The following is a 15199-nucleotide window of genomic DNA, read 5'->3' as shown; positions in this document are numbered from 1 at the left end:
TAGCTATAAAGTCTAAATTTCATTGATTTTTCTAAAACCGCCCACACAAAATTAATTAATTTAAAATCTCTTTATAAAGCGATGTTAGATAGCAAGACACAACCACCCTAAAAAGGTGATTAAGCTTATAATCTAACTTTGTTTAAATTATAAAGTAATGAGTCAACAATTTGATGTATTGCCACCTAATGTCTACTCTTATGTGGGTTCAATTAGCCTCTTCCAAATAGATTGTGTTCAAATTATTGAGTCTAGTTGGTTTGGTCTAAGTTAGTTTGGTTCACATACTTGGTTGATTCTACGTTTTAGTTATTGTTCGTCAATTCTAGCGTTTGTAACGTTTTTAGATCTTCCAACGACGACTTTGTTTCATTTTCAAATTGGTCATTGTGGGTTCTATCGACCATGAGAATTTCTAATAATAGTTAATTAAACGTATGAATTTGTGTAGTTGTGTCAATTTCCATCATTCTTTAAACTTTAGTTGGATTTTGAAATAGTTGAGTAATAAAATGGGGGATTATTAGAATTTGATTTTAGAAAGAAAAGTGGATTGAATGTGTAATTGATTAATATAGGGAAGTTAAAGAATTGAATGAGTAGAATAAATGTAGGTTATGTTATAAAAGTAAAGTTAGATTAGAAAGGGCGTGGAGTTTGGAGTTTGGAGTTTGGAGTGTGGAGGGAGAGGCACCGGCAAAGGATGCAAGTGGGGGTTTTAAGTATAAATAAGTTTTATTTATACTTTCTTATTTTTGGTGGTTTTCTTTCCTTCTCTCCAAAGTAGCTGCAAATTGTTGGCCTTTTCATACCTACGCACTTTCTTCACAAATCTCCCTCTTCTTCCTTCCTTTCTTCCTTCCTTTCTTCCTTCCTTCCTTCCTTCCTTCCTTCCCTCCTTCACTCTTCGCCATGAAAATACCTCCAGAAACCGACCATTTCCTTCTATCTAACAACCTCATTTCTTCTCTTCTTGACGATATTCCTCTCATCACCATTTTCAAAGGCAAGTGGTCTTCCATCAGAGCCAAACTCTCCGATCTTCGCACTCAACTCATCGATGTTTCCCACTTTCCAAACTCCTCTTCCAATCCCCTCTCTCTCGATTTCCTTCATTCTGTTCTCGAAGCTCTTACTCAGGCCGCTTCTCTCTCCCACAAGTGCCGGAATCCCGCTCTCTCCGATGGTAAACTCAAGACCCAGAGCGATATTGACGCTATTCTTGCTAAGTTTGACTCCCTTCTCAAAGACGGTGAGGTTTTGATCAGAAGTGAGATTCTTCACGACGGTGTTGTTTCCAGTTCTTCGTCTAGAAGAGAGGCTGTGAGAGCGGAGTCCAGGAATTTGATTACTAGGTTGCAGATTGGGAGTATTGAATCCAGGGTTTTGGCTATTGATTCGTTGTTGCAGTTGCTGAATGAGGATGATAAGAATGTTACTATCGCCGCAGCTCAAGGTGCTGTTCCTGTTCTTGTTCGGCTACTGGATTCCAGCTCTTTGGAATTGAAGGAAAGGGCTGTTGCTGCTATTTCTATTGTTTCTATGGTGGATGGCGTTAAGCACATCATGATTGCTGAAGGTCTAGTGCTTTTAAATCACTTGCTCAGGATTCTTGATTCCGGTAGCGGTTTTGCTAAGGAGAAGGCCTGTTTAGCCCTCCAACCTCTCAGTATTTCCAAGGAAAATGCTAGGTCTATCGGTTCTAGAGGAGGAATTTCATCTCTGTTGGAGATTTGTGAGGGCGGTACTCCTGGTTCTCAAGCTTCTGCAGCTGCGGTTTTGAGAAATCTTGCGTCATTTAGTGAAATCAAAGAGAATTTCATAGAAGAAAATGGGGTTATTGTTCTTTTGGGGCTTTTGGCCTCGGGAACTCCGTTGGCCCAAGAAAACGCAATTGGTTGTTTGTGTAATTTAGTTCTGGACGATGATAATCTGAAGCTCTTGATTGTTAGAGAAGGCGGAATCGAGTTCTTGAGAAATTTCTGGGATTCTGTTCCATCAGTTCGTAGTCTTGAGGTTGCTGTGGAGCTTTTAAGCCTCTTGGCTTCTTATTCCCCAATTGCAGAAGCTCTTATTTCAGATGGATTTGTCGATAGACTTCTTCCAGTTTTGAGTTGCGGAGTACTAGGTGCTAGAACTGCAGCAGCTCGAGCGGTTTATGAACTCGGATTCTGCACGAAAACGAGAAAAGAAATGGGGGAATCTGGATTCATTACACCCTTAGTTAATATGTTGGATGGTAAATCTGTTGATGAGAGAAAAGCAGCTGCTAAGGCATTGTCTTCTCTATTACAATACTCTGGTAATAGAAAAATTTTCCAGAAAGAAGAGAGGGGAATTGTAAGTGCAGTTCAACTCTTAGACCCTTCGATATCGAATCTCGACAAGAAGTACCCTGTTTCATTATTATCCTCAGTTGCGATTTCAAGCAAGTGTAGAAAGCAAATGGTTGCTGCTGGTGCTGGTTTGTATCTACAAAAGCTTGTTGAAATAAATGTTGAGGGGTCAAAGAAGCTATTGGAAAGCCTTGGCCGTGGTAAAATCTGGGGTGTCTTTGCCAGATCTTAGCCCATCAAGGAGGCAATTTTCCAAACTTCTGTTTATTGTATAGGAACAGATGCATGATTCGCTGTATGTACAATATATGTTTGTATATTCTTAGTTTTAATGGGTGTTGATTTTTAGTTTACAAGTTAATAAACTTTTTATCTGTTCTTATGTGGTAGAAATGTCAAAATGCTGCACCATGCCAGCTGAATTTGAGCATCACTTTACAGACACGATCTAGGTTTGATGACCCAACTTGATTTTGATTCTGTGATCATTACTGGAAACTTCATTGTCCAATAATCGAATGACACACCTTCAATTATTTTAGGAACTGTTCTCTATAATATTAGATTTTGCAGCTGTTATATTATTCTAATGAAGAAAATAAACTTCGATATCAGGATGAATTTTGTGTTCCATTCAACTGATGGAGAAAGGTTGGAAGGCCTTCTCTGAGTCTTCTTTGGTAATAAATTCTAGTCTGCATCTTTTATTCCATTATTAGGTCTTGGTAATCCTTGAACTTTAGAATACAACCCTTCTCTATTCTTCTATATATCTTTCAAACAAAATTATTAGGGTAGGTTTCTGATTGCCTTTTCTATTGTCAATCATGTATGTATCTTATTTACAGCACTTTTCTTACCTTTTCATCATTTGCAGTTTAGAACATAAGAATAATTGTATATTGTTTTGACATTATTGATCCCATATATACTTATTGTGGTGATGTTGAATCCTCCCTGTAACTGTGGGTCTAAACCACGTGCATCTGTAGTTAAGCATGTGCTTTGTTCACTGATTAAGGCAAGAATTAGACTGTATTTGTTGGCTGGTGCCTTAACAGGTAAGGGTCCTACCAAACCCTTGGCCCATTCCACCCATTTGCTCTGTTGACTGACCTAAGGTAAGCTCATTATTTTATTTTGTATGCTCTCAGTCCCTTTTCTTCTTCTTTACATAATGATGTTATCCAGTTTGGAGCTGAAGATATAACTTTTTTTTATTATGGAAGCCGTAGTTTATTTCCTATGTTCTTAGCTATATAATGGATTTGACTTGACCCAATATATACTTGAGTAGTGAGAACCAAATGGATTAGAAGGTCACAACTTTTGGGCAAATTATGGGTTTTCCTTTTTCCCTGCCCAGTCCCTTTTGTATCCTAGCTGGTTTCATGATGAAATTACAAATTAGTGACTAGTGGAGTATCTAGTCATGAAAGTTGTCCAAAACATGAATTTACACTCCATCTGTGTGTGTGAGAGGGGTCGTTGTATCTTACGATTTAGATTTAGATAACAAGAAGCATAAACATTCTTAGACTCCCTTGTCTAATCAATCAGTCTTAAGGAGACGTTTAGGATAACAACGACGTTGTTAACATCAAAGCAACAACTAAGCAAATGGCGGATGCTTCTTCTTTCCTGTTTTATCAACATGATATCGTAGAGAAGAGATTAACGTTAATGGCTAAAGGAAACTAGATTTGGGTTTTATGTGATGTTTTCTGATGTGGTTTATAGCTTTTCTAGTAGTTGCTTTTCATCCATTTGAAAGTAGATTGAGATATTAGTAAAGACAACAAATTGTGTGATTGTAGATGAAGGTTCCCTTCCTCCACGTGTACCCATACACAATCAATTTAGGAACAATGGTAGATAGTAACTCTCCTCATCGTTGTCTTGGAAAGAGTAGAGAGAAGTGTTTTACATATGTCAAAATCCCATTCTCACTCATATATGAAAGAAGTCTACATATATGCTTTAAGCAACAACATGAAAAGCAAAACACATTGGAAGACTGTAAAATACAGTGATTCAATTCATTTGACTAATAAAAGTGTAACTGAGATGGGGCAAGATAGAAACAACAATAGTAATAATCATTGGTGTGCTAGTTTAAAACATCTTATGACCTATATGATAGAGAAGTGATTTTAGAATCATTAAACTATTATAAAAGGCGTATTACATTTGAGAGAGAGAAAAAAAAAAGTAGAGGGAAGTAAAGATTTGGAGATAGAAGAAAAGTAGAGATGTAAAGAAATTTTTTATAAGAATCAGAGACAGATAAGGACAAATTTTAAAGTGACAAAAAATAGTAAAATTAATATGCATAACTGTCTTTACATTCAGGGCCCACTCTACGATGCCACGTGTATTTGAAAATTTAATATTATTTTTCATCTTTTGATAATATTTTATTTCCCTTCCCTTTTTATTACTTTCTTCACAAAATATATGTATAAATTTTAGGATTTTTTCAAAAAGAAAAATTCACAGGGCCATATTTATTTCAAAAAAAAAAAAAAAAACTGGGAGACCTATTTTGTTTTATAATAGAGAAAAGGGAGAAAGTTGGTTGAACACGTGGCATGATTGGAATAGGTAACGTATGAATGTATGGGTGGAAAGTGGAAAGCATTCTAAGTTCAACTCCAAAAGAAAATAAAACATCAGTATTGTTATTTTAATTAATGATGCTAAAGCTAAAAAGAAAAAAGTTGAAAAGTTGGAAGTGTATATATCATATGATAGTGAGAAAATTTAGAGAGGAAAATTAATAATAAAATAAAGACATGAACAACTATTTTAGAATTAAGAAAAGGTTAAAAATGATAGAAAGAAACGAATAGACATTTTAGAAATGGAGAGAACAAAATATTTGAGAAAACTTCTCTTTCTATTCTAAATTTGTATCAATTTGACACATATATTTTTTCATTTTTTCATTTTAATTTTATCAAATCTAACCTTATAAGCTTACATCATTTCAATTTCAACTCATTTTAACTAAACAAACAATATAAAATGAATCGTAATTTTATTACTGCAAATTAACTATTTTAATATATTAATTCATATTCATATCTAATTTAAATCTTTTTTAATTAAATATATTAATTTATAAATTTAAATAAATACAATCAATCCCATATATTAATATTACTTGTTATGTGATTGTTTCTTTTTTTTTTTTTTCTTTTTTGGATTTGGTACTTTGAAATTGAAAAAAAAAATAATGATTTTTTTTAGTATAACCAATTATATAGTTGAATTTTAAATTTCATATCAATCACAAATCATCTCTCACTAAATTACAAATAATTAAACTTAAATTAACCTATGTTCAAATTAAAATCGATCCATTTCGAAGGTATCATGTGTTTTCATTTTAATCATTAGATTAAATTTAAAAAAAAATTGAAATTAAACAATAAAATTTGGGCTAAAATTCACAAAAGCTGAAAAAAGAGATAGTTGCAAATTTAGCAATTAAATTCAAAATAATTAAGTATATAGCAACATTTTAAAAAAATTATAAATATAGCAAAATTTGTCAAATTTTATCAATGATAGAGTCTATCACTGATAGACCATGTTGTAAAAATTGGTCTATCACCAATAGATCATACGAGTCTATCTGTGATACAAGTCTATCGGCGATAGTTTTGCTATATTTGTAATTTTTTTAAATGTTGCTATATCCTTAATTATTATTTCTCAAATGGTTATCCATTACAATTACCCCTAAAAAAAAGCTTACTTTTGATCAAAATTTCAAATAAGATCGAAAGCCATTTAGTTAGGTCCAAGGGTTAGAGAACTGAAATCCACCCAGTTCATGGAAGAACTCTATTAAATAAAAAGAATTTAGAAAAACCATTTTAGTGATGATTTTTCAATAATGTCTTAAGATTTGATTTATTATCTTAATTGTGTTTTTTTTAAGACTATTTTAACTTTCACATCAATATTAAACAAGAGAAATTTTCAAAAATAGCAAATTTTACAAAATATTTATAATCTATAGCAAATTCTATTACTGAGAGTCATTGATATGTTATAGTGATAGAAGACTATTATTGATCGAATCCAAAATTTTGCTATAACTTGTAAATATTTTAATTTATTTTGTTATATTTAAAATTTTAATTTTAGAAAATATATAATAAATATTACCTTAATTATATTATACTAAATTAATTATTTACTTTATAACTTTCATAATTATTATAATAAATAATTCACAATTATACTTACATTTATTATTAAGATATCATTTGTCCGTATATTATTTTTAATATAGTATTAATTTGAAGCTAATATGGTAAATCTATTTTTTGTTTTTTAAATGTTCCATCCACCATATATACTATTATATATCACTATATAATTTAATTCTATTATGTGATATATTAGATATATACACCTGCATATTTTTAATAATACATAAGTTGTGACACATATAGTTATATTATTGATTGTCAGTGCATATTCGTTTCATTAAACTTATTTATTTTCTTACTTTTGTTTCTTAAATGTGTCGTCAACAATATACTATGATGAGTTTTTCAATGATTGTGGCAACTACATTAATTATACTGTTTCTGAAATATTAGTGCATGAACATATGTCTTTTCAAGATTTGTACAATAGTCTTCTATCTAAGTTAAGTAATTATATTGATATATACTTCTATTCCTTCGAGTGCATATTTGTTTCATTATTATTGTATACATTGTATATTTAAAACAATTTTGCGATGTGACCTATATATACATTGTATATTTAAAATATTACGTAAGCAGTAAAATAATACCAAGGTGGCAATGATGGACTCCTTCCCCTAAGTTAAACGTTCAGCTGGTAGGCTTAAAAAAAGAGGTTTACTTTATTTTTCAAGAAAAAAGCTATTGTTCATTGCAACATATGTGGTTAAAGAGGTCATAATTGTAGGTCTTGTAAAGAACTCATACATCATTAAGTTTTCGATTTAACATTTTCGTTAGTTCTTAGTTATTATTTTTAAGTACTTGATTTTGTTCTGAAATTGTTAATTAATGTTTTCTTTGTTATTATTAGATTTGTTTAGTTGTATGGAAAAAAATATGTGCTCATGTTATTGAAATACAATGTATTTCTTTTATTTTACAGTCACCTAAGTATATATATTGATTTTGTAAAATTATACTCTATTGTAGGTTATTCGTATTAAATTTAAGTATTGCTCTTTTCAAATTAGATATATTCATATTGTCATAATCAGAAATTCATGACATATATTATCATTTAGGGTCAAGATACAATATGTATAGTTACCACAGTTGTCTTACAGAGTATTTGTCTTTTTTTTATTTGTAGGTTCAATTATTGTAAATCTAACATATTGGTTATTTCGAACAAAAAGATTATACGTTGGTAGCTAAACAATATGTTGGAATTTATAACGGTTAAATACATCGTCGTTATCTTAATGAATAAGTTAGGATATGCTTTTGATTAAATGTAGTTCGTACATTAAAAATTACAGTGTAGTTCTGAAAATGACTTGTCATAACATGATTTAATGATATTAATCTTGACTTTGTCCCTCACTATAGGATAATTTGTAGATTCAAACTAGGGGCACTTGCAAAAGTGACAAAATAAGTTATAATAAATAAGTCAGTAGCATACACACTTTATTATTTGCGACAATAGTAAAAACGAAGTCCAGCCCACACATCAAGAGGCAAAATGTCACAAATGCCCTCGTTACTAATATACGTTTGATACACCTTATACCCTCCTTGATACATCTAATACACCCCTTGATACACCTGATACTTCTTGATACATCTAATACTTCTTGATACACCTGATACATTTGATTGATACACTTGATGTATCTAATACTCTTTAATACAATCGATACATTTTGATACACTTGAAACATTACTAATATATGTTTGATACACTTCATACACTGCAGATACATTTAGTATTCTTACTTATAAAATTGATTGATTAAATGCACCTAATATGTTTGAAGTTCCACTTATACATTTGATATACATTTGATATACACTTGTAAACTTGATTCATATACTTGATAATGATTCACTTTACTGATATGCTTTAACAATATATTGTTGATATACTTGATAATGATACACTGAGTTACATCATTCATATACTTAATAATACTCTAATGAACTGCATAAAATTTGAAAAAAACGAAAATTATGTAGTAAGTATATTAACCAACTAATACATATAATATAGTATATCACAACACTGATATACGAAACTAAGACAAAGTAAAATAAAAAATTAATATAAAAAAATAAAACAAAATTATTTGGAATCAGATTCAACTCAAAATACACATCGAAGATAGTAAAAAAAAAATCACAGATGAAGTTAAATTACTTCGATCAACAAATATTATATTATATTTCATATTACAATTATTGTACTACTGATATTTTAAAATTAAGATTAAGACAGAAAGAATAAATAATTTTTCTAATATAAGAATAAACAAATAATTAAGGCCTTAAAAAGTGTGAGAATAAATAAATAATGAGTAGAGAATTAAAAAGAGAGATAAATAAGTTATTGAAGGGTAGTTTAAGAATAATAACAAATTTAAGATGAAGAAGTGAAAAAATTGCCATACTTGAAAAATTCTAAAACAATGTGTTATAATTGCTATATCATATTCTTAAAATGCTATCATATGCAATATTCCTTCAAACTACAATGTATTTTAATGGATCCAACATAAGGGAGGATATCTCAAACACAAGTGTATTTTACAAACAACCTTCAACTTTAGTAAATCCTAACAAAATATGTAATTTTGTTTCTAGACGAGATTGGCAGCAACTTTCCTTATAATTGTATTTGAGATACTGGTTTTTTCACTAAATTAGGGACATTTAAGACATTGTTGCAACAGTTTTTTTCCATAATTTTTTATTTTGCTATTTTATCAATTTAAATAAAATTTTGCTATTTATTCAAAGTAAAGCTTCGATTTTGCTATTTTTCTTGTCAGCCTAAAATTTTATGTTTTAGAAACTCTAGACACTACAAGAAAATGGGGATCTTCCGACGCACAAAAGCGTTGGGAGAAATAGCAAAAACGTTGGAAAATGATTTCCCGACGCATAAGTTCGCGTTGGGATCAAAGTCGGGAAAAATATGTAGGGAGAGGATATCCCGACGCTATGGGATATCCTCTATTTTTTTTATAAAAAAAAATGACATTCTCATCGTCATCATCTTCCTGCTTGGGTAACCATCTATTTGATCATCTTCTTCCAACTTCCTCCTCTTTTGCAATTATTGTGCAAAAACAAACATTTGCAAAAATTCAAACCACAAAGACACACTAAGTAGAAAGTAAACAACAAGAAAAATAAAATCATACTTTATCTTCCAAACTCACCATGGTTGCCAAGAACATCAAGAGCGATTATAAAACATTCCAAACGGTTGAATATAACAAAAACAGAAATCAATAAAAAATGTTCGGATACTTAGAATAAAAGAAAGTCAATGATAGAAAGGAAATTGAGAACAAATCGAAGGGATTTATGTTTAGGATTTTGAACTTTGAATTACCTCCAATCAAGAAGTTGTGAAAGAGACGAAAATGGAGGAAGTTGCGGCAGCGGACAGAACGGACGACAATGGAATGGGCGTACAACGATCTCTCTCTCATGCCCTCTTCCTCTTTTTTTTTTTTCAATTTGAGTTCTGTGTTATGTGAATACAAAACTCAAATATGTAGGAAATCTCCCGACACACTTCATGAACATCGAGCAATCCACCTATTCCTGACGTCGTAAAGTACAACATCGAAAAAAAGTGTTCTTCATTCTCGACGTTTCGCTAACGGCGTCGAGAAAAGTTTAATATTTTTTTATTTTAAACGTTTCCCAATGCCGTTATTTTTTCTTCCGACATCTTTTATCCCAACGTTCGTGTTGTGCGTCGGAAAATACTTATTTTCTTGTAGTGAGAAATAATCTTTTCAACAATTAGAAACTCTCTAAGTCCTAAAGGACACTTGAAGACTAAAATTCGTTGAAGATACAAGTTTCCTTCTAAGACTTCAACTTAAAAAAGTCACGCATCTGCTTTTTCAAAGCGTATGCATTCAACCAAGAAAAAATTAGAAGATCAAGTTTTAGATATTGAACCACATTGCATTCAAATCGACACAAACACAAGTTTAACTCCATAGAGGATAAAGTTCTAGATATTGAACCACATTGCATCAAAATGGACACAAACACAAGTTCAACTCCATAAAACATGTTTATTTAAAGACCTTGTATGAACATATAGTTTCCAGATTCAATTGATAGTACATCTGCTAAAGATTAAGGATATACATAAATGAATGGTTGCCTACAAACGTATGCATTTACTATTGTATGAATTAGAATTTTGAACTCTACGCATAACTGATATAACCATTAACCACTGCATTTCATAGGGCACAATGAGTAAGATCATCAAATAGCCTATACATATATATGGACCTTGCATTTCTTGTTCTCTGGTAGATATTTACTATGTGTGAATCTAGTGAACTTACATTTTACATATATCATAGATTTTGCGTAATTGAAGGGGAAGAAGTAACTGATTTCTTTATACAGTCTACAATGCTTTCACAATCTACTTTGCAGGGTCGCAGAGTGCCTCGTTATCTTCACCTAAGCTATCTGAATAAGAATGTGGCGACTGGAGATTCCCGTGCGATTGACAAGCTTTCATTGTCTTGCAATGCTCGCCTTCGTCGTCTCTGATGTTAACAAACACGTCGTACAAGTTCTCTACAAAAAAAGATATCACACATTCAGACGTGAAGTATGCCCACATTATGGACATTCTCCATTTATTTTGTGAAGTAATGCAATCAAACGAAAACAGTGTATATTGAAGTAAATTAAGGCAAAGGAAGAAAAAGGAGAACAAGTTGGTGCATAAAATAAGGAATCAAAACCCTTTTCTACAACTGAAGAGTTAAAACTTTTGATGTTTCACGACCAATTCTAATTTTAAGGTCAATTCTGAAGGTATCATCAAACTTTTAATATTCCAACTATAATGCCTTCATTAATCAATTTTTCAGGTGCATTCAACACATGGCTTCATGATGGCAGTATGTTATCGTCATATAGTAAATATTCCAGATTATAAAATTATTTTACCTATCTTTGGTCTTCGTGATTTCGGAGGTCTGGAAGTTTGAAATTCATCTGAATGAAATCAATCTGTTAGTGTCAATTTGAACAAAAGAACTGCGCCATGCGCTGAGAAAGATAGAACTTACCAAATAAGTACAAGTCTCCTTCAGTGTAATATTTCACAGCAACCTCAGGTGCAGGCAATTTTTTCAACTCATCTATGATGACACACAAGGAATGGAACATGTCAAAACCATATTCGTGTTTCAGAATAAACGTTAACCAAATGAAAATTAAGATCATTATCTAAGAAGCAAGGACACTTTAGTTTGGTTAACGAGTCTTTGTTGACACCTTACCTGGACACTACGATAGAACTTCGAACACATTTAATAGGACACACGGGTTAGTGCAACAAAATGTGTTAAGCATGCATAGAACATTTGTTAAAGTAGACGAAAAAGATGCGTATACAGCAATAATTTCTGAGTGTGAAATATATTAAACTAAGCTTTTTAAACATATAAATGCATCAACCCATTTACTTAATTTTCTTTTGGTATAAAAAACAAACATTTTTAATAAATGTGTCTCCTTAGTATTTGTATCTATGCTTAATTCTTAGATCATTGTCAATATAATGCAAGCAACATACCTCCTTGGGCCTTCAGAAACTTATCATAAGTTGAAAATGCATGGCTTTCAACACATTCAGAAAGATGATCTGCACTAATCAAATATATATCAATACACAACAATGTCATTAAAAGGTTAAATACAAAAAACTTGAAGATGTTAAAGCCAAAGTAGAAAGGTGTCAAAAATTAACTAGTAACTGAGTGTATTACACCAAAACTGATGTGCCAAACTTTAATTTAAATTATAATTAACTCCTTTGTAGGTTTTACTAAGAAGGAAAGTCATGACAATTTTCTGTTTTCTTGGTTGTAAAAACTGAACAAGTCCATAAAAGAATGCAAGAAAGAGAGTAGCAGCTGACGTGAATTTATAAGCTCCAACAATACTTACATGCCATTCTTGGGCTAATCATGTACATAAATACTGTCATGAAGTAATAAGCAACAGCGATATGTTGTGCAAGAAAACGGTCGAACCACCCATCATTACCCCCGAGTTCCTGCACACGAATCAGAAACAGGCATTTTGTTCAGTAATTCAATGTCTAGATGGGTGGACAAGCTTAAACAGTTCATAGAGATGGTTTAAAAGCAAAATATATTGTTGGAAAAAGGCAAGTTTTATGCATGCAGCCACCATTATTATGATCAATATATTCTAATGGAACCGAAATATACTGGGAATAAAAATGTTACAAAAAATCAGAAAATACGTAATCTTGTATATATAAGAGAATTTGATCTGAGTGATTTTATATTGTCTTCTTAAGAGACAATTTTACTAACTCTGGTGTCTTTCATGGTAATTGTTTCTCAAGATATAATAGATTAGCTTATGCAGCATTGGTCAAGCTATACTTTTTGAAAATAAATCGAATTTGAACAAAATTATAAAAGGAAAAAGAATGCTTGTGAAAAAGTTTAAATGCAATTTGAAGAATCTTATCCATGGTCATTTGAATTAGTGTCGTCTCTTTTTCAATTTGGTTGTTCGTGAAAAGACATACATTCATGAAACAGTGCAATTCATGGGAATAAAAAGATACACTTCCAGGGAGGAAACATAGGAAAGGACATCAAAGGAAGGGCTAATAATAATAAATACCTCCATGATCAACAAGTGATGCATCTCATTCCAGCTCTCAGCAAAGTGAACTTTTAGATAATCAGCTCTTCTCCACCACCCAAAACTTTCATATAAATGTAGAACTGACAGAAACGCTACCATTTGAAAGGGAGAAATTAGAAACAAATTACAAACTAAATACTACTTACTCTTCTCGTCCTCAAATAACATCAATAGGAGGAGTGAACTCTGACTCCAAAATTAGAAAGAAAAAAAAAAGTCCCTCCCATATTAAGATTATTGCAGATTAGCTCTGTTTCAAGGGAGTTAATGATAAATTTTGAACCAATAGCTCACCAAAGAACTTAACAAGTTGAGAAATTTGAAAGAACCTAATTCTTCCAATAAAAAAAAAAATCTCCAAATCAAATCAAGATCCAACCGCGTAATCATAAGTTCAAACTCCACACAACACTTTTCTTCAAAAACTATGTAAGAACACAAGAAAGATATATATATATATATATATAAAGACTCACCAAAATAGGGAACCCTGGCAATAGTTTCTAAGACAAAGAACCTTGCGTAGTGTCTATCATGGTAGAAGGAGTCGAGAATTCTTATTACCGAATCCTGGAAAGATTAGTAAATCAGAGTCATCATACATGATTCAACATATCAATCAGTAGTATAGGGAACCAATCATATATGCAGAAATGAAGAGAATGCAGTGAGATGAGTTTGAAGTGATTGTTTTACCGTGAGAAAAATATTAACAGATTGTTCAAACTTAATGATCCATTTATCAGAATCATTATCGGATGATGAATTTTGTGGTCCTTGGTTACTGCCTCCTTCACCGTCCTGAACAGGAAAAGCCTTAGGAGGGAATGATTCCTCCGCAACCACTTTTTGATCTTCATTTTCCTTGATAACTGTTGCCATCGCTCGACATGATGATTTTCTACATCACAAATGCCAATTACAATTGAGGTACCCATAGTTTCTTATACTTAATTATATGAACAAACACTTTTAATACTCACTTACTTCTTTCTTCTTCAATACCTCATATTCCCCTTTTTGTGATATCTTAATGTTTGATATTTTCTATATGGACTATATTTAGAATATAATTACACAGTTAGATATATATATGAACTATACTTAGAACAAAGAAAGATAAAAGCACCAATGAATTGATATTAGATTGTAAGGGAACCCATTAGAAGTAAGATAAACATGAATCAAAATCTGGTGTAAACACACCCTATGGTTTAGACGAAATAATCAAATCAAAGCTTTAGATTCTGTGTATTCTTTGTTTGGAGTTGGAGAGCATCAGGTGCGGTAGTAAAAATGGAGAAAGTAGTGTAGTAGATGTGATTTTAGAATACCTGGAAATAAAAGGAGAAGAAGGAAAGAAAGTGGAGGGTAGGTTGTTGTTTCTGCTGTTGCTTGGCTTCAGTTGGAAGGAGGAGGAGAGAGCAAAGACAGGTGAAGCAGTACTTGTGGAGGACGCCATAGCTTTGTTTGGAAACTAAACAATAAAAATTGAAGTATGAGGATGAAGAAGAAACCCCATAATATTAATTGAGCTACAAGTATTATTGTAGTGAAGAATATAAGAAGTGTGTGTGATTGATTATTTCAATTGTGTCCACATGCAATCAAACAAAGAAGCCTCTTTTTCCCATATTTTGTTTTATAATATCAGACCTTCCCAATCCCAACAGATGGCGTTATGAGAACCTAGTATATATATTAATGTTTTATCCACTCTTCACAAGAGTACACTATTTTATCCACACACCTACTCCCTTTCCTTCCTCCTCCCCAAATTCATATTCATCTTGCATCCCTTTTTTTGTTTTTCTCAATCATTCTCTATTAAGATTGGCTACCCAGATTTTTATAAAATATACTCATATATGTAATATATATTAGTTTATCATGCTCTCTTCCACATTA

General features: G+C 31.7%; 2 protein-coding genes across 2 annotated transcripts; one reads left to right on the top strand and one right to left on the bottom strand.

Annotated features, from left to right (window-relative positions):
- Positions 1-687: 687 nt before the first annotated feature.
- LOC101203406 (vacuolar protein 8) lies at positions 688-2881 on the top strand. The gene has a single exon (XM_004145416.3). The coding sequence runs from the start codon at positions 913-915 to the stop codon at positions 2566-2568; it is 1656 nt and encodes a 551-aa protein (XP_004145464.1). The 5' UTR covers positions 688-912; the 3' UTR covers positions 2569-2881.
- A 7911-nt stretch (positions 2882-10792) lies between these two features.
- LOC101214499 (ubiquinol oxidase 4, chloroplastic/chromoplastic) lies at positions 10793-14876 on the bottom strand. The gene is made up of 9 exons (XM_011661996.2): positions 14626-14876; positions 13988-14192; positions 13768-13861; positions 13268-13383; positions 12554-12662; positions 12180-12248; positions 11671-11742; positions 11549-11596; positions 10793-11170 (listed from the first exon to the last, which is right to left on the bottom strand). The coding sequence occupies exons 1-9, from the start codon at positions 14751-14753 to the stop codon at positions 11013-11015; spliced, it is 999 nt and encodes a 332-aa protein (XP_011660298.1). The 5' UTR covers positions 14754-14876; the 3' UTR covers positions 10793-11012.
- Positions 14877-15199: the final 323 nt, after the last annotated feature.

The sequence above is a fragment of the Cucumis sativus genome, chromosome 1 (genome assembly GCF_000004075.3).
Source record: "Cucumis sativus cultivar 9930 chromosome 1, Cucumber_9930_V3, whole genome shotgun sequence".
In the NCBI taxonomy this organism is placed as follows: Eukaryota; Viridiplantae; Streptophyta; class Magnoliopsida; order Cucurbitales; family Cucurbitaceae; genus Cucumis; species Cucumis sativus.
The sequence above is the reverse complement of the archived record's forward strand: the minus strand, read 5'-3'. Positions and strand labels throughout refer to the sequence as shown.